A 25,230-nucleotide genomic window follows, 5' to 3' on the forward strand; every position below is an offset into this window, starting at 1 on the left:
AAGGCAGGGAAGCGAATCCTCCCCCAGAGTTTCTAGAAAGGAACAAAGTCCTGCCAATACCTTGATTTCTGCCATGCCACATCCATGTTGGACTTCTGACTTCCAGAAATATAAGATAATAAGTTTGTGTTTTAAGTCACTGTGTTCGTAGCAATTTGTTATAGCAGCAACAGGAAACTCATACGGTACCCCTGAGAATATTCAGTGAAGGGGAAGCCCTGAAATGCTGCCCCCAGAATTGGTACAAGGGCCTTTCAGTTGTTCATTCATTCATTCATCCATTCATTCAACAGATACTCACTGAGCGTCTGGTATGTTCCAGGCACTGGCTCTAGAGGTGAACAGAACCACTTCCGTCCTGGGGGAGGAAGACAAAGTGGCTGGCGGAGTGCCTTGCAAGTCTCAGGTGCTCACCCAACCATGCTGGCCACTGCTGTAGGGAGAAGGGGCTGAGAATCTCCCTCCTTTGTGCCCATGGGCTGTCAGTCAACGTGCCCCACACTGGATATGTCGAAGAAGAGGAAGTATTCATGCCAAGAGCAAACACCGAGAGTGGCTTTGGTCAATATTTGTGCTCCTTCCCACCGATCCTGCTGTTTGCCCCAGCCATGGTGAGTAGGGTGTGAGGGGGCAGGGGGGCTCTGTGCTCTCAGAGGAGGGCTTGCTGGTGTCTGTGGTCCCTGGCAGTTCTGTGGGCCCTAGTGGGGATCCAACACAGGGTGGGCGTGGCCTCTGGTCCTGGCGTAGGGGCTGGTATGGAGTCAGAGGGAGCCACAGAGAGCTCTGGAGTGGGGGAAGGCTCCAAGTCCCTTTGTGCCTATACTCCAGCTGAGCCACGCAGAGGGACAGATGGGCTCTCCCTGCCATTACGCCATTGCTTCCTGCGCACAGTAAACTATGTCCTATGCACAAACACATAGACAATCCTGTCGTCTGTTGCCCTTAAAAGGGTCACATTTCTGAGAGCTTAGAGGCACCAGGCTGGAGAGGTTAGTGAGTTAGCTCCCTGGCCTGGGGCAGCCATGTCCTCTGGAGCCAGGCCAGGTCTGTTTGGGGTGATGAGGGGGACCCCCAAAGAGCAAGCCTCTTTCCACAGATCTTCTGGCCTAGGAGGCCCCAGACTGGCCCATTCCCAGGGTCTTGTAGCCATTGGCAGCAGCCTGGTTACGTGGCAGGCCCATCACACATATAAGGATGAAACATTTTGGGAAAGGCCATGTTTGCAGGGAAAACACTCCCAACCACAAGCAAACCGGCCCCTCCCTGAGTCTCTTCGAAGTGGGCCCTGCACACCCAGGAGCTTCATAAAGCAGCTTCCGCACCTGCCAGGGGGCTCAGGAGGCCTTGGCTGGGGCTGAGAATCCACCTGTCCCAGGAAACCACCTGAGGTAGGAATGGGGATGTGGCTGGCACTCCTCCAGGAAGGAGCCTCGACTTCCCCATCTGTTCAATGGGAATACTACTTCCGACCGCCTTCTACAGAAGGGTCCATCCCCGGTCTTATTTGGGGACTTTGGGCAAGTGCCACTTCGCTGGGCCTCCACTAGCCCATCTCAGCAGTGGGCCCCCACACCTGAGTCAGACTCAGATCTGCTCACCAGGCTGGGCTGGGTTGGAAGGGTTGGAGGGAGGGGGAAGGCAGAGGTCCGCTTTTAGAACATTCCTCACCTGGTACAGGATGAGACGAGGATCGGAGCTCCCCTGGGTCCTCCTCTGGGAGGGTTCGAACAGGGGGGACACTAGGATGGGCTGTCACATGGGCTGGACCCCGGCATCAGGAAACACAGCCCCAGGCCTTGCGGTGGTGGGCCTGGGCTCTCTCCTCAGGGCAGGAAGCGGCTCTCAGCCTCCCTCTGGCACGGCTTGGGTCCTACAGCCGGCTCTAGTTTGCTGTGTGGCCTCAGGCAAGGTCCCATCTTCTCTGGGTCTTGGGGCCCTCTTTCAGACCCAGTCTCCCTGCGGTTCCTGAGGAAGCAGGCAGGGTGAGCGATCTTTCTCGATGCAGAGACGTGGCATTGACGTGTGGGGGGTCTCAGGCAGGGCTGGGATCACCATGCAGGCCTTGCAACCTCCAGGTGGGGGGTGGGGTTCAAGCAGCCTGGAGTGGGGGCGCGTCCTGGACAAACTCTCTGATATTGTCCCCACCCCAGCCCACAGATCTCGGGGGGCAGTGGCCAGGACAGCCATGGCTCGGGCGCACGGGCTGGGTCTGCTGTTAGCGCTGCTGCTGCCGGTGGTCGGCACCTCCCTGCCGGGCACCGTGGTCAGACTCAACAAGGCCGTGCTGGGCTATGGTAAGAGTCAAGCCGCTCGCCCGTGCCCTGGGTGTCTGCACGTGGGCACGGGCATGGCCCCAAGGGCACATGTGTGTGTGTGTGTGTGTGTGTGTGTGTGTGTGTGTGTGTGTGTTTGTGTCCGTGACCCCAAAAGCCCCACGAGGACCTGGAGGTAGTGTCCTGGAGCTAGATCTCTGTCGGGTCACAGGGAAAAGACCAGCCCTGCTCTGGGCCCCCTCGGGCAAGGTCTCTATCCTATGACACTGCCCCATCCTTCCTTCTAAGACCTGCCCTATCCCCGGAGGAAGGCACGATGAGAAAACCTAGATCCAGGGAGGGACAAAAGCTTCCCCCAGTTCCCGCCAGGATCCCACCAAATTTGGGTCAGGGGTGAGAAATCAGAAGCCACTTCCCCCAAGACCGGATCAAACTCAGATTACAGGGTGAGGCACTCAAGTCAGCCTGCAGGAGAGGCTTTCGGTGGCCCAGGCCACGGAGCATCGAGGCAGCAGCATCCCTGTGGCGCTCACACAGCCTCCAGGACCTTGTATCCGGGCAGAGAGACAGGCAGTGAAGGGGGTCAGTGACCCGTGTTAGTCCGTGTCTGGCACACATGGTGCCATTCACGGAAGCGACAGGCAGGGACACAAGGCCTTCTGCCTTCCGCTGGCCGGCCTCCCTCTGCCCGTCCTCTGTGAGGCTCCTTTGTCTCCAGCGAGCCATCTCAGGCACACCTGCCTATGTTCTTGGTGGAAATCCAGCGGGAGGCCCAGTCCGCACACACCTCTTTCTAAGGTGGGGCTGGGTGGCTTCTTCACAGCATTTTTCCAATCCCATCTTGCAAGTCCTAGACTTGAAGCCCTGTGTCGGGGGAGCACCGTCAATAGAGTCTAGGGGCCTGGGTGCGAGTCTTGGTTCAGCCACGGAAGGCCAGACTGGGGAGGGCTATCGAGAACATAGAGACTATGGGCTCCCTGCTCCAGGTCCTAAGGAAACTAAGGCCCAGAAAGGTGCAGTGACTTGCTGGTTCCCATAGTGAGTCTGAGCAAAGTTCAGGGCTCTGGACTCTTCATTTGGTGCTCCCTTCCCACCCCGTTACTCCTCGTCTTCGTTCCACTCGTGTTAAATTGCTTAGTTAGCACCTCCCTCGCCTAGAAGCACAGGTGTATGAGGAAGTCCAGGGCTCGGATGCCGGGCGCCTCCGCCTCTCCAACTTCCCCTTTGCCGGGTGTCTTCACCTCTCGGTAAACCGGGCAGAGGGGCATAGCTACATCGCTCAGAACAGTGCTTGGCTCAAAGGGAGAGCTAGAGAAGAGACAGCCATTATTACACAGTAAATAGCGACAGTAAGAACCAACATCCACTGTGCCCCAAGGCTTTAAGGAGACACTATAGGATGGGCACCATCAAAATCACTGGAAGTTTACAGAAGGGGAAACTGAGGCACAGAGCAGCCACAACAGTAGTGAGTAGCAGAGCTGGGATTGGTACCCAGGATCTGAGGGACTCCAGAGTCCTCAAACTCTGGCCCCTCAGAATAGCACCCCCATCTTCTGCCCCCCTCTACTGGGAAATGCTCCTTCTGCTTGGGGACTTGGGGAAGGCTCCTGAAGAGATGGGATTGGATCAGAGTCTTGCAAAAGAGCAAAGGATGCTCTTGTGTTTTAGGAGCGGGGCAGACAAGTAAGATTTGGAAAGGCAGAAGCAAGAGAGGAAAAGCAGGCCTGGCGGGGCCGAGTGTGAGTGATGTCCCTGTGATGGCCTCCCTGTGACCCAGCTGTTACTCCCACCCCGTCCCCGTCCGAGGGCCAGGGTGACCCTTCCAGCCTCTGCGTCCTCCCTGCCCAAGATGTGGGGCAGATGGTGTTGAGTTGTGTGGCTTTGCTTGGTGGCCCCGGCGGGCATCCTGACCTTATCCTGCTCCGGCCCCGCAGTGTCAGAAATCGGCAAAGCCCCTCTCCAGCAGGCCCTGAAGGTCACGGTCCCGTATTTCTTGGACTGGAATGGAGAGGTGCACCAGCCCACCAGGTGAGTGCTCCCACCTAGAGGGGGAAATGCTTCAGCCTGCTGCCCACCCCCCCAACGATGAGTACCCCACATAGAGGGGAGTGTTTCCCAACAGCTGGATGAGGTCTTCTCTCCCACCCCTTAAGTGAGTGGTCACAGATGATCAAGGAGGTGGGACGGAGGCGGAGACTTGGGGGCAGGGGGAGCCTGGCGCCTCTTTAATTAGTCTTGCCTCCAGGGGCCAAGACTGTAGTTCTTAGGTCCCCAGGGCTGGCAGGACCCTTGGCTACTTTCTCCAAAAATGAGACACCAGATTTAGACAAGTCGGAGCCTAAGCACCCCCACAGAGACTCAAAGGCCAAAGGAGATGGGGGCCATCTGGAACTCAGATCCAAGGGCCAAGGGAGTTGTCCCCAGCCACGTGGGAACAGACTCACTATTGTTGGATCTCTGGGTTCCCAAGAGAAGTCATATATATATTTAAAACCTACCAAGTTCTGAATGACTAATTTAAAAACATTTAAAATGTTCAGACACTGGGCGGACCAACCAGCAGCTGGGGTGGAGACCCCCAGGGTGGGGCCCCGAGGGTAGGAATGGGGCACGGCTCTTGGGGATGGTGAACCGGGATGACAACAGACACACCCGACAGTCGAGGATTGCTCAGTGTTTCAGGCTTGGTCCCACGTGACTGTTGGCCCACAGCACTGAGTGTGCTTGCTTGCAGAAGTGGGACTCTATCCAAGGGGCTGTCGAGCAAACAGAAGCAGGGTCTAGGTCAGCCTGTGTCCCAGAGAGAGCCCCAGAAAGATGTCCGCCAAGTGCCAACAGTGAAAGTGTTTGAAGGTGGAGATTTTTTTTTTAAGATTTTATTTATTTATTTGACACAGAGAGAGAAGGATCACAAGCAGGCAGTGAAGTAGGCAGGGTGGGGGGGGAAGCAGGCTCCCTGCTGAGCAGAGAGCCCGATGTGGGTCTCGATCCCAGGACTCTGAGATCATGACCTAAGCCGAAGGCAGAGTCTTAACCCACTGAGCCACCCAGGCGCCTGGAGGGTGGAGTTCTGATGTGACTTTTCAAATTCATATCATTTTGTCATGTCTGTTCCCACCCCCACCTACATGTAGGGGGAAAGATGACTCATTTAGGAAAAAAAGGAAAAGTTACTTAGAAAGTACTTAGCAATCAGCATAGGCAGCTTTGAAGGGAATGAGTTTCCCGTCCTTGGAGGGCTGCCAGCAGAAGCTGTTGACGAGAATGCTACAGAGGGGATTTCTGCCTTCTGTGGGTCCCACCTTCCAAGCTTTCCCGAACTCTCTCAGAAACTAAAATCCCTCCAAGACCCAAACACTCATCTCCCACCATTCCTGTCCCAGGCTGGGAATCCTGTCTGCACCCTTTCCCTGCCAGCTGGTTGTCCAACAACCACGGGGCTTACATGCCCCTATAGTGGAGAACTCACTACCTCTTCCTTATCCCATGGTTCCAATAGAGTTCCTCCTCGCAACCTCAACAGTGGGGATACGGCTTGTAACAGGCGCCTTGGAGTTGATTTCAAGGTTTAATGGGAGCCACGAGTCACCTCCACTCTCACCCCGCAGGATCCAGATTTCGAATGTCCGTGTGTCCCAATTCGACCTGAAATTCGTTGCCAATTTTGGGGTACGCATGTTGGTGGCAGCCAATTTTACTTTCAAGGTCTTCCGGTGAGTGAATCTCCTGGTGGGGCAGGCAGAGGGATTTCAGGGAAGCTCCAAGGGACAGAGTGAGGGGAGAGAGTCAAGCAACTCCCAGGTCCTGCACTCAAGCACTCCGTCTGGTGCTCTTTCCCCCCCTCCCGTGGAGGCATGAGACAGTGAGAATTCAAGACCCTAGGCCCTGCTCTGCAGCTGTGCTGGGCAGCAGGTTCACCCCTGCAGCCCTCAGTGTTCACCTCTGCAGACCTCAGTCTCCCGCTCCGTGAAATGGGAGGGAACTCTGCAGCACAGCGCTGGGGAATGCAGGGAAGGGCTCCATGCTGTAGTTAAAATCACGCCTCCCCTTCCACAGTGCGAGCCACAGAGTCGGTGCTCAGCAAATGTCATTATTAGAATCATTCCTGTGTCTCAGTCACTTTGTATGCGTCTGATTTCCAAAAGATCGGCTGGGCCTTCAGAGGGATCTCTTCGATTTGAATTTGTCCGTGCTGACACGGCGGTTGTGTGAGTGCTGGCTGGGGGCCAGGCTCCACTCACGAGGTTACCTCACAGCAAGCTCAGCACAGCTGAGAGAGAGGGGCCGTCACTCTCATGTCCATTCGACAGAAGAGGAAACTGAGGCTCAGGATGGGCAGTGGCCGGTCCAGGGTGTCACAGGGAGAGGGTTTTGGGAGCCAGAGTTCACACCCATCTGCTGCAATGTCCATGACCTTGAGTGGAGTGTGGAGGGCCCTGAGCCTGCCCCGCCAGGGGGCCGTGTCATGCTGAGTGGGGGTCTTGCCTGTGTCAAGTGGAGGGCAGGCCCAGACTGGGGGAGGGGACTGGGGGGACGCGGAGTTTGCAGGGTGGGCTGTGCTGGGCGATGCCACCAGGGCTCAGGAATGGGTGTCCCGCAGAGTCCCCGAGCCCCTGGAGCTGACGCTGCCCGTGGTACTGCTGGCCGACGCCGGCGTGGCCCAAGGCTCCATCAGGACCCCCGTGGTCAGCATCTCCGCCTGCTTCCCACTCTTCAACGCCGCCGCTGTGTTTGAGGGCAGCGCCGGGTGAGTGCATGGTGGGGGCTGGGCTGCAGGGTCCGACCCCAAGGCGGTGGCTCCATTTCTTGAGCTTCCTATTCCAGCCTTCACCCAGTTGCCACGAGGGGCCTGAGAGACCCCAAGGATCACACCTGTTTTATGGCTGAGGACACTGAGGCTCAGGGAAGGGGAGGGACTTGCCCGAAGTCACACAGAGAGTGTGGAGCCAGAGGCCATGTCCCCTCTCCTGCACCCCCAGTGCCCCGCCCCACCCCCCAGCCCGTGGCACACCAACCATTGCCGTAGTACTCAGGGAGGATGCTGGCCTGATGTGGCCACTGTAGGCCTCAGGGGCTGTCCCTCCCTGCAGGGATGGGGATTCTGAGGTCCAGGGGGCTGGGACCTGTCAACCCGACAACCTCACTGTGAGTCAAATCCGTGGCTCCCACCTCTGGAGCACCTGTTTGTTGTGTGCAGAGCAGGTTCTAAGCCCTTTGCTACATCACAGTAGCCCAGCCAGGAAGATGTAAGGATTCCCTCCATTTTACAAATGGAGGCACAGAATAGGTAAGTGACTTGCCTAAGTTTATACCACTGGCGAACGGTGGAGTGCGTTCGAACCCCGGTAGCCTGACTCGCCTTCTGTCACACGTAAGCTGGGTGGGCATTTGGAGCTGGCCTTTCCCCCAGAGGGGGCTGGGCATCAGTCCCTCCGTGCTCATGTCCTGTGGCCCTCTCCATCCTCATGGGCAGCAGCTGCTCATGGAAAGGGAAGCCCAGAAGTTAACGGCATTAAAACCTCAGCTGCCGCCTCCCCACCTCCTCTGAGGCACAGTCAGTGAGCTTGGGCTGCGGCTCAGATCAACACTTATGAATGGATAATTCAATGGATACACACACTCACTCACACACACACAATGGAAATTTACTCAGCCATAAAAAAGGATGAAATCTTATCATTTGCAATGACATGGGTGGAGCTCGAGAGTATAACGCTAAAAGGGATAAATCAGTCAGAGAAAGACAAATATTATATGATTTCACTCATATGTTGAATTTAAAAAACAAAGCAGAGGCACAAAGGGGAAAAAAGAGAGAGAGAGAGGCAAACCAAGAAACAGATGCTTCATTAACTGAAATCTAAATAAAAACTTTACGAAACCCCAAGGAACCATGGTTTGCTATGGATCCCTGCTGAGAAACCACTTACACCCATCTCCCCTTGTTCAGAGGGGAAACTGAGGTGCAGAATGAGGAAGGGACTTTACTGGGTGTGTCACAGAGAACTGGAGCCCAAGCAGGAAGCACCTGCAGCTCACCGGGCTCAGAGCGGCCATGATGCCCACCGACCAGGAATGTGGCTGAGTCTGGCCTTTGCAACATATTCTCTGTCTCTCCTACGCCTGGCCTCATCATCACTTCTGGTCACTTCCAAACCCCAAAACCAGTGACCTCTTCTTTGAGGCTTGGCTTCCTCACCTGTGGAGACAGTGGTGCTGGTACTGTGTCCGGCACTTGGCAAGGTGTGGAATGGGGCTCCTGGCCCCCTGCCTTGGGGGAGACACTTCTGCTTCAGACGGTGGCTCTGTCAAGAGAAACAGGCCCGAATGTGTGACCCAGAGCTTAGGAGCACCTTCTCTCTCTCCCTCTCTCAGTGTGGCGCCTGGGCTGCTGGTCCCGGTGCAGAAGCACATCAAAGCTGTGCTGCGCAACAAGGTAAAGGACCAGCTCTCCCGGGACGGAGGACCTTCTAACCTCAAAAGACGTGGTGGATGAATGGGGCATTGTAGGCAAGGGAGAGGTTGCGATTCTTACTGCTTTTTAAATTTTTTAAGATTTAATTTATTTATTTGCAAAAGAGAGAGCAGAAGCAAGGGGGGGGGGCAGAAATAAAGGGACAAGCAGAGCCCCCGTCCCCCGCCACTGAGCAGGGAACCCGATGCGGGGCTTCATCCCAGGATGTGACCTGAGCTGAAGTCAGATGCTTAACCGACTGAGCCACCCAGGTGCCCTGTTTCTCCGTTGTCCCATGAGGGCAGGGAAGAGGCTGGGGCGAGGGTCCAGGGCAGTGATGGAGAGGCCCAAATAAGGGCAGGTTCGTGGGTGGGTGAGCACTGTGGCGGAGAGAGGCTCAGGCTCTTGGGCCAGCCCCAGTTTTGTGCCGGAGGCTGGGGTGGAGGTAGTGCTTTCAGGGGCCCCGTGGCTTATGAAAAAGAGACAAAATGAAAGTGGACAAGAGCGTGGGAACTGGAGTCGGGGGTGGCTTGGTTTTGAACCCTGCTCCCCACCTTCCCAGCTGGGACATGTGGACGAGTCACCTAACCTCCCTCCGCCCCCAATTCCACACCTGTCCTGCAGAGAGTACGCCTCCCTTCCTGGGCATCCCCCCCTCCACACACACACAACCTGGAGTGGTTGAGAGGTGGGGCACATTAACATCTGGGAGGAGTTTGGAACAGTTTGGCAGAGTGAGAGATGGTGCCCCTCGGGCTAGGGTCCCACTGCTGGGGGAAGGGGCGGGGGGAGCCGCTTGTCCATTTCAGCCCCTTCCCACCCCAACCCATCTCCTGATTCGGTCCCTACAGCCTCAAATCCACCCACCTGATGCTGTCCCACACCCATCGGAGGCGGGCCCCAGCATTCCCATCCTGCAGATGAGAAGACTGAGGCCTGAGGGTTGAAGGCAGCTCAGCCCGACCTGGCCCTCTCCTCTGCTGCCTGGTCTCCCCTGGCCCAGTCTCCTCAGTTCTGCCTGCCTTGGGCTGTGACCACCCTTGGCCTTATAGTCGCTCCTCTTGAAGTCCCACCTTCGGTCATACTGACCCTGGCTTAATATACTTCTCAGGCTGCCCACTGTGCCCAGGGAGAACTCCAGTCTTGCTCACTGACCACCGCCTGCCTTCCCTGCCTGTAGCATTTCCCCTCCGCTGGCCCTCTGAGTCCCAATGCAGCAGGCTCCCTGCCTCAGTTGTCCTGGCCCAGCTGTGGTCCCCTTGGGTGTGGCCCCCTGCTCCTGTTCTTTTCTCCGTGCCCACGGGCCCTAGCTTCTCGGAATCCTCAGGGCCCAGGAGAGGTGCTAGAAGATGCTGGCCAGATGGTGGAGGAAGGGAGGGATGCCAGGCCCAGGACTAGGACCCTAGACTCTCCCGGCCTCACCCCGACAGCCCCAGAGCCTTCCTCACCAGCCTTCCCCTCTGTCTTGCCGCAGCTGTGCCTGAGCATCTCCAACCTGGTGCAAGGCCTCAATGTCCACCTGGGAACTTTAATTGGTAAGACCTGGGAGCCAGGGGGGAGGGGAGACTGGGGCCCCTGATCCCTGCTGGGACCCCCAAGACTCTTCAAAAATCCCCCCTAGTCAGTGTTGACCTCTGGGAGAACAATCATAAGATGACTGAACAATTCTTGATGAACTCAAGGAATTTCCGAATTCTAGAATCGAGTCTTCAAATGTTTAGTGTGTGTGTAAAAGTGTGCAAGCATGCTTGCGTATGTGTGTGTGTGTGTGTCTGTGTGTGTGTAGTACATTCCATTTGCAGCTCTCTCCTCCCCTGCCTGGAGACTCAGAGACCTCATCCTCCCTGGCTTTGCTCCCACATCTCCCACAGTGTCTGGCGGGCTCTCCCCCTGCACTCTGGGGCTCAGGCTCTCACATTCCATTTCCTGCTGCACCCCTTCTCCTGGAGGTCTCATGGGCTCCTCTGACTCAGTGTGTGCTCAGCAGAACTCAGGCTCATCTACTTGCAAGTGCCCCCGCCCCTGCTCCCCTTCTCGGGGGTCACCCCCCCCCCCACCCAGAGGCAAGCCTCTCTCTCCTCTCCACCTGTTGTCAGGCTGGTAGTCCGCCTCTGATCTTCCCGGGGATCCTCCTATCCAAGGTGGACAAGGCGTATACTAGGAGAAAGCCCCCACAAGGAGACCCCGAGACAAAATGTGGCATAAGAGGCTCGGATGCAGCGGGTCCTCGGGACACGGGTGGGGAAGGCGCCCAGCAACACAGGGAAGGAGGGCGTGCTCGGGAGCAGGCACTGCGGTGTGCAGCTGGGGCTCACTCCCCCTGAGGGGCTCTTGGAGACTAAGGGGTCCGCACCTGCGTCCTCCCTGACGAGCAGGACCTGGGCTGTATGTTGGCCAACCCCCACCACTCATCGGTCTCCTCCCCACCGCCCCCCATGCCTTCCTCCCCGACTGCAGGCTGGGTCCCCAGGTTCGCAGCTACTACGCACGGTCCACACGGAAGCGTGGCTTTGGTGGTGGCCTAAACAAGGTTCGATCAGGACTTCATCTCATAATACGAAGCTAAAAGCTATGAAAGCAGGCCAGCCTCGTCTTCTTCTTTTTATTTTTTACTTATTTGTATTAACATGTAGTGTATTATTTGCCCCAGGGGTACAGGTCTGTGAATCATCAGACTTACACACTTCATAGAACTCACCATAGCACATACCTTCCCCAATGTCCATAACCCAAACACACTATCCCTCCCTTCCCACCCCCCAGCAACCCCCAGTTTGTTTTGTGAGATTAAGAGTCTCTTATGGTTTGTCTCCCTTCTGATCCCATCTTGTTTCTTTTTTTCTTTCCCTACGCCCACGACCCACCTCCCTACCTCTCAAATTCCTCATATCAGAGAGATCGTATGACAATTGTCTTTCTCTGATTGACTTATGTCGCTTAGCATAATACCCTCTAGTTCCATCCACGTCGTTGCCGATGGCAGGATTTCATTTCTTTTGATGGCTGCATAGTATTCCATTGTACACATATACCACAGCCTCGTCTTCTTTTCAGTAGTACTCATCAACATTAATAACGACACTGGTGACCCCCTACCTGTCCCCAGACTCACCAAAAATGCTTCCTTTGTTGATCTGGGAGGTAACATGTGCTCGGGGAGCTCTGAGCAGAATCCAGGCTTCCCTCTGTTTCCCCATACCACCTGTCTGAAGATGCTCCTGTTTGAAGCACACTTTCTTCTATCTGACGGCTTTGCCTGGGATTCTAGCACTTTCCCTGGGTCACCATCACTGATTTTGGAAACTCCAGAGCTATTGACTGCTGCGAGCTGCACTTGGCAATTGGTCGGCTTTCCTTTGTGCCAGGGGTTTACATCTGACGGTGACACAACGTGGGACAGGTGTGCGGGAATGGGTGTGTGGGAACAGGAGGCAGGGGCCATGCTGCAGTTCAGCCGGGAGGCAGCGTCCACGTTTATCTGCGTTGGGTTCTGTAGTGAATATTTTCACATCAAGCTAGCTTTGGCTTTCTTGTGCCAACTTCTAACAACAGTCCCACGAGATGGCATCAGTATCCCCGATTAATAGATGGGGAATTGCAGACTCTGAGCCTAAAATCCTCAGTGTGGTGTGAGAGGCACCGGCTGACAGACCTGTGCTGGTTTTCTCCTGCTCACGTGTCCAGCCACTGCCCTGCCCACATTTCATGGCCCACCTCACAGTCCCCTCAGGGATCATTCTTTGATGACAGCCACTCCTGTTACCTTAACAGGAGGCACCAAGAGGGCAAGGAGAAAGGATCTGGAATCGGAGGACATAAAGTTAAATTCTGGCCTTGTGGCTCCATTGCTGTGTGATCTTAGTGAAGTCACTCCATCTCTCTGAGCCTATTTCAATCCAAAAAAAATGGGCTCAGAATTCCCATTTCTCCCACGTGCTGCTACCAGACAGTTCAGGTGAAGGGCCTGGAGGACAGCAGGCTCAGTAAACATTCATCCCTCCATTCTTCCTCAGTGTGGCGATCTCCATCAGGATGTCTTGTAATTGGGTTCCCAGCAAAGACTGGCTCTTGCCCTTTTCTTTGAGGAACTGAAAACAATCTAGTAAAGGAAATCTAGGCTTTCAGGCCTCGGGGATTGTATATATGAGTCATGGGTACCTAGAGTGTGAGCTGGTAGAGTCACTAAAAAGCACAACTTAAAAGGCCATTCAATCACCTAGCAACATGCCTGGCAAAATATAGTATAATGAACGCCAATATTTCCTATAGCGTTATTAGCGCCATTTTACAGATGAAGAAACTGAGGCAGTCAGTCCGCCTTGAGAGCTGTGCCCTTAACTAAGCTATAGTGGCACTCTGTAAAGAAAACAGAAGGACCCGAAGCGACACTCAGCTTCATCGCAGCTTTACTGAGGGAGGGACAGATGGGAGGCCTTTGTCTCTGTGGAGGAAAGTACTGAAAAAAATAAATTTGAGATTTGGGACTATATTTTTTTCCCCATCCTTCAAAAAATGTCTATATGTCCACAGTGAATATGTATTATTTTAAAATTTCCCATGTTTTTATTCATTTTAAAAACACGGAGTCCTATATTCTTTTTGGTGACTGTCCTCTGAGTCACAGTTACGGGACCACCACCAAACTCGAGATACAGAACATCTCGCCAGCCCCTCAAGTCCCTCTGAGCTGCCCCCCTCCTGCCAGTACCCCAATCTTTGATAGCCTACTGAGCTGTAGAAATGGAATCATAGTGTATTGCTTTTATGATCACAAGAAACTACCAAAACATTAGAGGAGATAAAATTAAATCCAGAAGAGACATAGAAAATCCGGCAGAAATCTGATGCGGGGGCGCACACACACACACACACACACACACACACACACACACGCACACACACACACCCCCCCTTGGTCATTCGGAGCCTTTGAGGACCTATTGCTAACAGCTGGGCTTTCCTGGCCACGGGGCTGAGGCTTCACCTGCCATGCTGGCTAGCCTCACTGCGTCCAGAGGTACGGTTCCCACAAGGCACTCACCCTTTGCAACCTTCCCAATCAGAATATGGTGAGCTTTGGGGGAAACTTACCCTATAGGAACTGGACTCTCCTCTGTGCCTCCCTGAAGGACTCCCTGAGGGTGTCTTGGGGAGCCCCTGCTCCGTGCTTCTGCACTGCATGGCCCCAAGGGCGTGTGCCTTTGAGTTTCTGTAGGAGGGCTGTGGAATTAGGTGGAGAAAGAACGTGGTTTTGGAGCCAAGGAGACCAGATACATGACCCTGGGCACAACTGAACTCATCAAAGTGTGTGCGTGTGTGTGTGTAAAATGGCTCCTAATCTTACAGGATCGTGCTGGTGATTGAATGGGACAGTGTAAGTCAAACGTCCACACCTGCATAAGTGTGGGCGCCATATTCTTTTTCTGCGGTTCCTTCTTGCTTTTTTCAGGGGGAGTGTGACCCTCTTCCTTCCTTCTAATTAGGTGTCTCTCGTCTTTCTCTGATTAGGAAAACAAAAACCCGAGCTGTTAATACTGTCTTAACAAGAGTCCGTAGGCCACGAGTGGCTGATTCTTGGGTGTGTGAGTTTTGCAACCGAAGGTCCCTTACTCAGAGGCCTTTTTTCTTCCCTTTTCTGTTCTTTGGCCTGGGTCTGGCTAACCAAAGTTGTCCGATAATGGAGTTTTCTGGATCAGTGAGGCTTTGGTGGAGAAGGCTAAGTGTACGATCTTTTCTTCTTTGTCCTGCTTTTACCGAGGCCTCACCCCTGTGGGTCCGGAGTCCCAGATCCACTACTCCATGGTCAACGCGCCCACCGTCACTGAGGACTACATTTCCTTGGATGTCTGTGTAAGTGCCTTGTCTGCCCAGAGCTGGGGGGCCTTGTTGCCTCAGGAGTCCTTGGGTTCCTGGGACAGTCCTAGAGGAGCAGGGGTGTTGAAGGGACAGGAGCTGGAATGGCATTTAGAGGCAGACACGGGTGTGAGGCCTGTCAGGTGGGGGGCGTCTAAGAGCCCAGGGTCGGGGACGGAGCTGCCACCCTACTGAGGCGACCGCTTCTCTCCCTCTTGCCGCCACCCACCCCACAGGCCATTCTCTTCCTCCTGGGTAAGCCCATCGTCCTGCCCGTGGAGGCCGCCCGCTTCGTGCTGCCCGCTCATGTGGGGGCCGCTGGTGCCATGGCAACTGTGGGCCTCTCCCAGGACCTCTTCGACTCTGCCCTCCTGCTGCTGCAGAAGGCTGGTGCCCTCAACCTGGACATCACGGGGCAGCTGGTGAGGGTCGGACCCCGTGCCCCGACCACAGGGGACAGGCGTGCCCTGCGGGGCTAATCCATGGGGGGGCCACAGGGGCCAATCTGTGGGGGGGGCGCCCGAGTTCTGGGGACACAGGGTGGCTGTTGGAAAGGTGGAAAAGGGGCCGAGGGGAGGCAAGAGGTGTTCGAGCTTGAGGAGCGGCTGCCCTAAACCCTGTCGGGACCTGGGGGCTGATTTCAGAAGTCGGAGGACAACCTGCTGAACACGTCCGTGCTGGGCCAGCTCATCCCTGAGGTTGGTGACATTTTTAGTCATTTCAGGGACTGAAACCTGGGACTGAGGTGGGAGGTTCTCTGACTGGGGGCCTGCGCTGGCTGGGATCTGTCCCTGTGGGCTTCAGCTTCTGTCCTTACCGCTGCGCCTTCCCCACCCCGGGGATGCTCCCCCTCGCCCCCGCCAGACATCGTGCTGTTTCCCTCCTTCTGTGCCTTTGTCCAAGCGCTGCCCTCTGTGTGAAGGGCCCTTTCTGCTTCCCTTTCTCTTGTTCTGTCTTCAAAACCAAGCCCAGGGGTGGCTTCCTAGGGGAGGACCCAACCCTCAGTCTGGTCCAGGGGCCTCTTTGAGCTCCCACAGCCCCTGAGCTACTGTCCCTCCTGGCACAGATCACATAGGCTGTGCCCATCTTCATGCCTGCCACCCCCTTCAGGCTGGGTGCCCCCGAGGGCAGGGGCCTGAGGCCACACATACCTCTGTGGCCCAGTCACATATGGTTGGTGGCTTGATCAGCATCGGAGGCACGATGTGTAGAGAGCCACCCAGACGTTGCCCCTATAGGTGCACTCCTCCCTCTCTCCTCCTCCATTCCCCCAGGTGGCCCGCCAGTTCCCTGAGCCCATGCCTGTGGCACTAAAGGTGAGGCTGGGTGCCACACCCGTGGCCACACTTCATACCAACAATGCCACAATTCAGCTGCAGCCCTTCGTGGAGGTCCAGGCTGTGGCCTCCAACTCGGCTTTCCGGTCCCTCTTCTCCTTCAATGTGGTGAGTGAGGTGGGCTGGTGAGGCTGGCCGGGAGGGCTGTGACTCCCAAGATCTCACTTCCTGCCCCACTTTCTTCACTTGCTCTGCTCTATCCACGGTGGTGTCCTTGCTGTTCCTTCTCTCTGCCATGACATTCCTGCCACAGGCCCTTTGCACGTGCTGTTGGACCCTGCACCTAGGACACTCCTTCCCTAGCCCTTGGCATGGCTATCTTCTCCTCATCTTTCCAGTCTCAGCTTAAATGTTGCAGCCTTTTTCAGGGTAGCCTTCTTGGACCACCCTGAGAAAGATGGTCCCCATCAGCGCCCCCCTCCCATGCTACCACTTCCAGGCACCTGCTCCTAAGGACCCTGTCTGGTTACTTTGGTCACTGTTCACCTCCTCCCCTGGCCTGTGAGTGTTCCCAAGGGCAGAGGCCTGGTCTCTCTCGTTCACATTGTGCTGTGCTCAGGGCCTGGCACATACGGATGCTCCTTGAACACCTGAATCAGTCAGGGAATGGGTGAGAGCCAGCGGCCTCCCGAGGGCTCCTCTGTGGCTCTGTGTTCTTTGACCTTGTTCTCCCTTCATGCCCAGGTTGTGAACCTGAGCCTCCAACTCTCCATGTCCAACGTGAAGCTTCGGGGGACCACATCTGTGCTGGGGTAAGCAAGGCCTCCTGGATCCAGCAGCCTCGGTGTGTTCCTCTGTGCAGTGGGCCTGCAGCCACTCATCATAGTGTCACCTGTCACTGCGTCCGTCAGAGGAGCCTGGGAGGCAGCATGTGTGGTGTGGTGGGAAGGGGGATCTAGACCCCAGCCCTGACCCTCCTGTTTCGTTTTCAGGGATATCCAGCTCACCGTGGCCTCCTCCAATGTGGGCTTCATTGATGTGAGTATGGGGATGGGACCTCCAGAGACCCCTCCCTGTGTAGGACAGGCCTTGAACCCATGCACTAGCACACCATGATCAAGCTTCCTCCCAGGGTGCTCGGGAACAGTGGTCAGTCGGGGGCCCACCCATCAGATGGGCTGTCAGCCGGTCAGTCGGCCGGTCAGCCTTGGTTCTTCTGTGGGATCAGTCAGTCGGCCAATTTGTCCCTGCCAGGTGGGTGACAACTGGTCAGTCCAAGAATCTCGGAGTGTATTGGTAAATCTGACAAGCCGGTGCCACACGGGGCTGGCTGCTCCTTCGACCACGTGATGCAGCTGGGTCCTTAGCCACCAAGCAGCCCTTCACTGGCCGGCCTGTCAGTCCCTAAGGCCACCCACCATCAGTCCATCATCCATTGGTCAGCACCAGCAAGGTGGCTGGGCACCTGGTATCGGGCAGTCCGCCAGCCACCTGTCGGCCGTGTGGCATCTGTCAGGCTGGCCTCAGTCTCCTCTCGAAAGCCGACCCGGCCCCAAGGGTAGCTGGACTCTGCTTGAAGGCAGGACAGGGGTGACCTGCCCTCCTCCCCCGACCTGTGTCTCTGCTTTTTGTGTGTCTGTCTGTGTGTTCACGCATGGCCCATCTGTCCATCTCTCCCGGCCCCTCACTGGAGCGGGCCAATGGCCCCCCATCTCCCTGACGACACGGCTGCAGACAACCCAAGTGCGCCCGCTCATGGACACCCTGTTCCAGAAGCCCCTGCTCAATCACCTCAATGGTGAGCCCTGCCCTCCACGCCGGTGGGCCCCCAGGGTTCCCTCCTGACGCACTACGGCTCCACGTTCCCGTCCAGGCACCTTCCCACCTCCCGGGCTCAGAGGTGAAGAGGGTGGGAGTTTTTCAGTTTTTTCTCCTCCCTAAGCCTCAGTTTTCCCTTCTGTAGAGTGAGTATAATAATGATGGCTCTCCCTCCCTGGCCATGTGGGGGGCTCTGTGTCACAGTGCACACGAGGACCTCAAACGGGGCTGGCTCCCAGTGGGGCTCCCGGCGGGCTGAGCTCTGTTTCTCCTTCCCCTCCTGCAGCTCTCCTGGGCATGGGGATCGCCCTCCCCAAGGTCGTCAACCTTCGCTATGTCAACTCTGAGGTCTTCGTCTATGAGGTGCGTCTTTGGGTTTTCTCCACCCTCGGGGGAAGGCTGGGTTTGGGGAGGCAGGACCCCCTCTTGTCTTCCCTCCCTGCCAGTACCAGCAGTGGGGTCACCGGCTTAGCCGGGCCTGGGGGTGTCTGCTCTTCCTGCTGAGACCCATGCCATGAATCGTTAGCCGTTATGAGATGGAAAATTTAGGACGTCCAGAGACACTGGGGCAAAGGTCTCACCCACCCTTTAGTCCTCGTCGGATATCATGCCAGGCCACGTTTGGCAGTTTCAGTCAACCCGTGATCTGCGCCCTGGGGTGGGCATAGCCCTTTGGTGTCTGGGGAAGATGACAGAGAAACTTGGTCCAGCTTTGTACACAAACCCCTGCAGGCTGGATGGGGGACAGGGGCCTTCCCGACCCTTCTAAAATCACTATCCATGATGAGAAGTTGTGGGCCCAGGGGAATTTCAGTCACCACTGACCAGGGTGAGACTCTACAACTTCTTTCTGTTTCACCCGGGATCAAAAAAAAAAAAAAAAAAGATAATATTCTTTCTATTCACTCAACAAGACACGCATAGGACAGAAAGCTTAGCCAAGGTCCCACAAGCCCAACATCTGCATGTTATTCAGATCCCCCAAGAGGGACCCACTGATGTTTTTCCAGATATGATGCCCTGCTTGCTTAAGAACTATGGTCCCAAGGCCCTTGAGGGACCTGCCCTCCACCCTGCAAAAAAGCAACAATCGGCACATGTTGGAGCCTGGGCTGTTAGTGGGAATTTCCCCAAGACTCTCGCAAACAGACGTGGTCAGGGGCTGACCCAGCCTGGTACTCAGAAGTCCAGCCAACTGGGTCCAAAGTCAAAGGTCCCTAGACTAGCACTGTCCAAAACAATGTTCTGTGAAGATGGAAGCCTGCACGGTCCAGTGCAGTAGCCACAGTCAGCCACTGGGCCCAGGGGGCTGCTGGGCACTTGAAATGTGGCTAGTGCAGCTCTGAAGCTGAATTGTAAATTTTATTTAATTTTAATTGGTTCTAATTTAATAATGATTATGGTATTGGACAATGAGCTACGCATGGGCAGGGACTGGGTCTGCCTTGTTCCCAGCAGATGGCACAGGGCTTCACGTAGGTCAGAGGCTTGGCTTAGAGCAGAGGCTCAATGAAGATTTGTTGAATGAATGAATGAATGGATGGATGAATGGATGATCAGCAGGCCCTGAGCACGTTTCTGCGGTGCCGTGTAGAGAGCAGAGGACATATGGGAGGTTCCTGGCTCCGCTGGGGAGACTTGCACCCAGAGAAGACGCTCAGTGTTTGGACTCCCAGTCCTAACACAGTGCTGGTCCCCATCACGCCCACCAGACTGTGTCACTGGGGGATCTGCCCCTGTGCTCTGGCTGCGTCCCCATTGTGGGCTTGCAGGGTGGATGCTGTTCCCACTCCCAAGGGACAGCAGGAAACTGGGGCCGGAAGAGGCAAAGGACTGTCCTCAGGACATACCCAGCAAGAGTGGCAGAGCGTGAGCTCAAAGCCAGGCTGACAGGGCAGCTGGGGGTCCTATTAGTCCTCAGGTGGCCTCCAGCCTGGCCCATGGTTTTCTTTGCCCTCCAGGGCTACGTTGTGGTATCCAGCGGACTCTTATACCAGCGCTGAGGGGGGACCACCAGGAGGAAACTGAGGCAAAGCCACGCTTAGCCATCACCAGCGAGCTGGATGATCCAGCCAGGCTGCTCAATCTTCTCTGAATGCCTGAGTACCCCTCCCTGCCCTCCCATCCTTCCCCTTCCCACTTCCCTCCCCTCCCCTCCTTTTCCCTCCCCTCCCTTCCCTCCCCCTCCTGTGATGTGAGCAGCAGGTCGCTCTGCTCCTCCAGGTTGTACCGACCTGTCCCCTCTCGCATTAAACATTTTCTCTTGAGCCACAACTTCCAGCCAGGCCTGGTGAACTTGGCGCAAACCTGAAGCTAGCGACCTCCATCCGGTTCTTGGGTCCTGTTTGTCCCTGGAGCCACTAAAGGCACCTGCAGAAGAACAGCATGTTACCAGGTCTCTGCTGACCAGATCTGTTGCCTCCCTCTCCTGCTTGCCCGGGGAAGCTTGGATTTTGAAAGGGGGCCCTTGGAGAGCCGCAGAATGGCTGGAAGTTACCAATACCACGGTGACACTTGACACGTCTTGTCCTCAACTGGTGGTGTCCCCCTTCTACAGTGTCACACCCCATCTTGTTTCTAGAACCTCAGAGGAGCCTTACAAGGCAGGCAGGCTTGTGGGGTTCCATTTGACAGAGGTGAAGACTGAGGCCCAGCCAGGAGAGCCACGTGCCAGGTCTCAGAGCGGGATGTGACAGCAGACACCTAAGCCCGAGGCCTTCCTGGGCTCCAGGAATAAGATGTCCAGCACCCCCCTCCCCCGTCCCCACATCTGGGGCTTGTCCTTGGGTCACAAGCCTCAGGTGACAGGGAGTGCACTGCCTTCTTGGACAGCCTCTCTGTCTTGGCCTTACTTGGGCCACAGGCAAGTGTCTGTAGGAAGAAGGGAGCCTGCTTCCTGGGGCTGTGACCCCACAAGCCAGTCTCTCTCCTTTACCTCTACAAGCTCTCCGAACCCCGTGGGTCAGCACGACAAGATGGCCTAGGGAAGACAAGGGATGCAAACCCTGACAGGCGAAAACCATGTGATTTTTTCCCTTGATAACCTAAGCTCTTAGCCAGACAGAGTGTTCCTTCCTGCCTAGATATACAGGCTTCGCATTCTGTTTATGTTTCTCCGGGGGTGAAATGTGCCTGAATTCCAACCCTCAGTGAGCAAGGCCTTTGGGGCAGTAGGACACTAGCCTGTCTCCCTCTAAGGCTTACGGGTTCACCCTGAAGTCTTAGTGTGACAGGCTGAGGGGCCTGGACAAACCCAGAGTCTGGATGGCGGGTGGCAGGTGTGAGCAGCGCTGAGAGGGGGGAGAGGTACGGCCGTAACATCCAACCTCGTGACTGCCTTCAGGAGAGCACAACTTTTCTTTCATTTGGTTAGTTAATTCATTCATTAATCCTATTTTTATTGGGACTTAATACAGGCTTAGCCCAGGGCTGGGTGATTTAGAATAGGAGAAAGATAAAATGCTAAGATACAGACCCAGCCAGGAGAGGAAGGTAATAACTTAGGAACAGACTGTGGGGTCGGGATCCAGGGTCCATGCAGGAAGCGATCAGTGCAGGGATCCGACTGCCCGCCACTGAGAAGAGTCAGCATTGCCCTCACTCTGATGGGGACGCATTGAATTCCCTCATTTATCACAGGAGAGTGTAGGTGTGTTCAGAAGGTCACTGACCCGCTCAGGTCTGGCTCCTTCCCAGTTCCATCCCCACCTTGCACGCATGCCTTGCACGCACGCCTTGCACACTTGCCCTCTAAGCCTTTGCCTTGGCTCTTTCTCTCCCAGGACATCTTAGCCAGGGGGTTTCTCCAGCCTCCCCACCATGTCCTTCCTTGCCTCCTTGCTCTCCCCACAGTACCCAGAATGGCCCTTGGGAGAGGCAGGGAGGGCTGGCTGACTGGAGGCACACAGTGTGTGTGTGGTGGGGGGGAGATTTGCCCCTGGTAGGAGGAGGTGACGTTTGTCTGTCCGTCTGCCTGTCAGGGGCGGATCAGCAGGGATAAAACGATGCTATCTGTGGACTGGCTCCTCCAGCTCAGGGCTCAGATCAGGATGGAGCCTGACTGGGCCGACCTAGGACCTTCTCTCCTCCTGTCCCAACCTGGCTTCCTTCCCGCTGACCTCAGGCAGGCCCTCACCCCCTCTGGCCTCAGGAACCCCAGCGCACATGGAGCAGAGTAGCCTCCTCTGTCTTCCAGAGTTCGGGCTCCCTGCGGGGTGGATGAAGAAAACCTCCGTCCTCCAGCAGCACCCCGGGACTCTCCGTCACTCTCAAGGGGTCCCCCCGCCAGACCTCCTAGGGCATCATGGAAAGCACATGAGAGGCTGGACAGCCAAGCCCAGGTTCCAGCCCCAGCTCTGTGGCCGGTGTGGGTGCGGCCCTGGGATCCCCCTGCCCTCATTGTCCTGGCTTCGGACCTGGAGAGAAGCTGAGCGGCTATTCACCAGCTCCCGGCATTTCCTCCAGGAGGGTCCCTCTGAGGATCCCCCGTGGGGCCATTAGCTCCTTGCGTCCCCTGTGCATCTCCGGCGATCCGGCGATGTCTGCCGGGCCTACTTGCCAACACCGGCCTGGAACACCTTGAGCAGGGGCTCTGCTCGCTCCTCGGACATCAGCTGTAATACCCTCTGCTCCACGAATCTTCGGCACTAACGTCAACTCCTTGTTTCCCTTCCTGTCTCATCCCCCTGGGTCAGCGGCTTCTACCATCCTTACCACCCCAGGAACGACCTGGCTCTGTGATTGTCAATTTGTGGCACATCTATCTCCCGCTGTAGGCTCTAGGAGGACCTCAACAGCCTTGTTCAGTGCAGCACCCCAGTGCCCTGCACAGGCCCGGCACACAGTAGGTTCTCAATTAAACGTTCGTGGAAGAAACAGATGAGTGCCAACTACGTGTCCAGCCTGGTGGGAGGTGCTGAATGCAGGGAAGGGGGGGGGCATTGTGAGCCCTGACACCAGCTAAGGCGACCGCATCCTCCCCTTCCCAGTGCCCACCCTTGTGCAGCACCCAGGCTCCCCAGCCACTCCCCTCCTCTGTGTTATTGACATTGGAACAGACTGAAGCATCACGTGAGCTTCGGGGCTCCTGTTCTTTGGGCCGCTAGATAATTATCTGGGCCTTATTAAACCCTTAATTACCCAAACAGCTAATCAGGTTCCTGAATATAAGGACTTTCTCGTCTCAGGGTTGGGAGGCAGAGGTCTGTCATCTGCAGGCTATCCCTGGGCTCAGCAAGGTAAGGACAGGCCCCATCCGTGGAACTCTCCCCAGACGGTGTCATCTCCAGCTCTGTCATTTTACAGATGAGAAGAGGCCCAGAGAGAAGGGACTTGCTTGAGATCACAGCAAGTGGGTGGAAGGTCAGGGCTTGGATCAATGTCCCGACCCCTGCCTGGTTCCCCACCAACCCACAGGAAGCCACTGAAATTTTCAGATGCCGCAGGACTTAGGCAAGATGGAGACAGAAGATCTGAGGGGCTCCGCTGGGCTCTGAGGCTGAGGGAAGACCGTGGAGATCCTGCTTTGCAGGAGCTCAGAGTTGAGCTGGGGCAACAGGGGCAGAGAGAGGGGGAAGGGACTTCAGTTGGAGGAAAACGTGTGAGCAAAGGATAGGGTGGGGACAGCTGGAGACACTCATCTTCAATAGGATGGATTAAGACAGTCAAGTTCAAGCTGTGATCTTTGAGACTGGGGGTGTTTGTCTCCTCCTCCTAGTGGAGGAGACAAAGGCTGAAATTAGGACTTGAGGATGAGTAGGCTGTGGATAGGGGCAGGGAAGGGTATTCTAAGAAGGAAGAACAGCCTAGGCAAAGGACAAGCAATGCCAGAAACAAAACCTCATCATTGACTGTCCCAGAAACACTCACACAACCCTGTTACCCCAAGCTGCTTATCCCCCAAGTAGGCTTTTCATTTAAAAAAAAAAAAAGATTTTATTGATTTATTTGAGAGGGAGAGAGCATGCATGACAGAGAGCACAAGTGGAAGGGAAGGACAGAGGGAGAGGGAAAGGCAAACGCCCCATCGAGCAGAGAGCCTGATGCTGGACTGACTCTGTGCGAAACTCAATCCCAGGACCCTGGGATCATAACCTGAGCTGAAAGCAGATGCTTTACCCCCCTGAGCCACCCAGGTGTTCCCTACCAGAGTGGCCTTAATACCTGGAAATAGTGCTGGCCTAGGCATGGGAGACTGAGGTGGGCTGTCTTGGGACTGGGAGGTGGGGTTGGGGCCGGAGGAGACCTTCACCAAGCCCCTTCCTGCTAGGTCATCCTGACATTGAACTTCACAGTAACTCTGGGGATTTTCAAAGAGGCTTGGCCTTGGGCATGCAGGTACCCCACACATGCACATGACACATGAGTGTGTGTGTTTACAGAGGTCGAGGAAACACTAAGACCAATTATGTTTAAGCCCAGAGAGAGCTTTAAAAATGGAATGGGAGGCTATGGTGAGTGCTGTGAAGTGTGTAAACCCGGCGATTCACAGACCTGTACCCCTGGGGCTAATAATACATTATATGTTAATAAAAAAATTTTTTTAATTTTAAAAATTGAATGAGAGAGAAAGAGATCACTTTTTCATTTAGCAAATGTTGATTGTAGGCCTGAATGGTCTTCCTGGCATTTTATTTTATTTTATTTTTTTTTTAAAGATTTTTTATTTATTTATTTGAGAGAGAGAGAGATCACAAGTAGGCAGAGAGGCAGGCAGAGAGAGAGAGAGGGAAGCAGGCTCCCTGCTGAGCAGAGAGCCCGATGTGGGACTCGATCCCAGGACCCTGAGATCATGACCTGAGCCGAAGGCAGCGGCTTAACCCACTGAGCCACCCAGGCGCCCTTCCTGGCATTTTAAAAGCTGGCTGCTTCTCATCCTTCAGGTCTCAGTCTCAATATCTCCTTCTCTTCAGGTTCTTCCCTGACCACCCCAGCCTTCATTCCCTGAGTGAGCACGCACACGCACGCACACCCCCCCACACGCACATGCACGCATGCATGCACGCACTCTATCCCATTCTCTTGTTTCTCTTTAAGATTCGGGAGGAGTAGGACTATCTCTGCCATGTGTACCTTGTGGCCTGATCTGCCTGGCACATAGTAGACACTCAGTAAATGTGAGGTGAATGAATGAACGCAGGTATGGGCTCTGGCCAGGGAGGTGGCTCCAGTAGGCGCCCAGCTCTGTGGGTCCATGGAGCCCCCAGTGGTAGAGCCTGATGTTAGCAGGAGTCCAGCTGGAACTCTCCCTCTCTGGGTGACTCGGGCCAGGCCCCACGGTCCCTCCTTAAATCTGCTCGGCCACAGCTCAAACCTGAAATAAACACTTGCCCTCTGCTTGGGAGAATTTCAGGTCTTGGTAAGTAAGAGTGCGGGATTTCTGGGAGTCCGGGGCTAGGGTGAAGCTTTCCTTATTCAGTTCTCTACTCACTGCCTACCAGACCTGTGTGTGTGCCTCAGTTTCCTTTCTGGTGTGGTAATATCTCAAGGGACCTTAAGGAGCTGTGAGTTGAGATTTCTGGAAGTGAGATTGAGCCAAAGGAAGTGGGGGATG

At 55.5% G+C, this 25,230-nt stretch overlaps 1 protein-coding gene across 1 annotated transcript; it reads left to right on the forward strand.

The window, feature by feature from the left end:
* Positions 1-2,185: 2,185 nt before the first annotated feature.
* Positions 2,186-19,681, forward strand: BPIFB2 (BPI fold containing family B member 2). Its single transcript, XM_045981821.1, has 15 exons — positions 2,186-2,294; positions 4,211-4,304; positions 5,885-5,989; positions 6,877-7,023; positions 8,652-8,712; positions 10,205-10,265; positions 14,489-14,580; positions 14,820-15,005; positions 15,228-15,281; positions 15,858-16,028; positions 16,605-16,672; positions 16,853-16,898; positions 17,595-17,658; positions 17,965-18,041; positions 19,640-19,681. The coding sequence occupies exons 1-15, from the start codon at positions 2,186-2,188 to the stop codon at positions 19,679-19,681; spliced, it is 1,377 nt and encodes a 458-aa protein (XP_045837777.1).
* The last annotated feature ends 5,549 nt before the right edge of the window (positions 19,682-25,230 follow it).

Source organism: Meles meles, chromosome 16, assembly GCF_922984935.1.
Source record: "Meles meles chromosome 16, mMelMel3.1 paternal haplotype, whole genome shotgun sequence".
NCBI lineage: Eukaryota > Metazoa > Chordata > Mammalia > Carnivora > Mustelidae > Meles > Meles meles.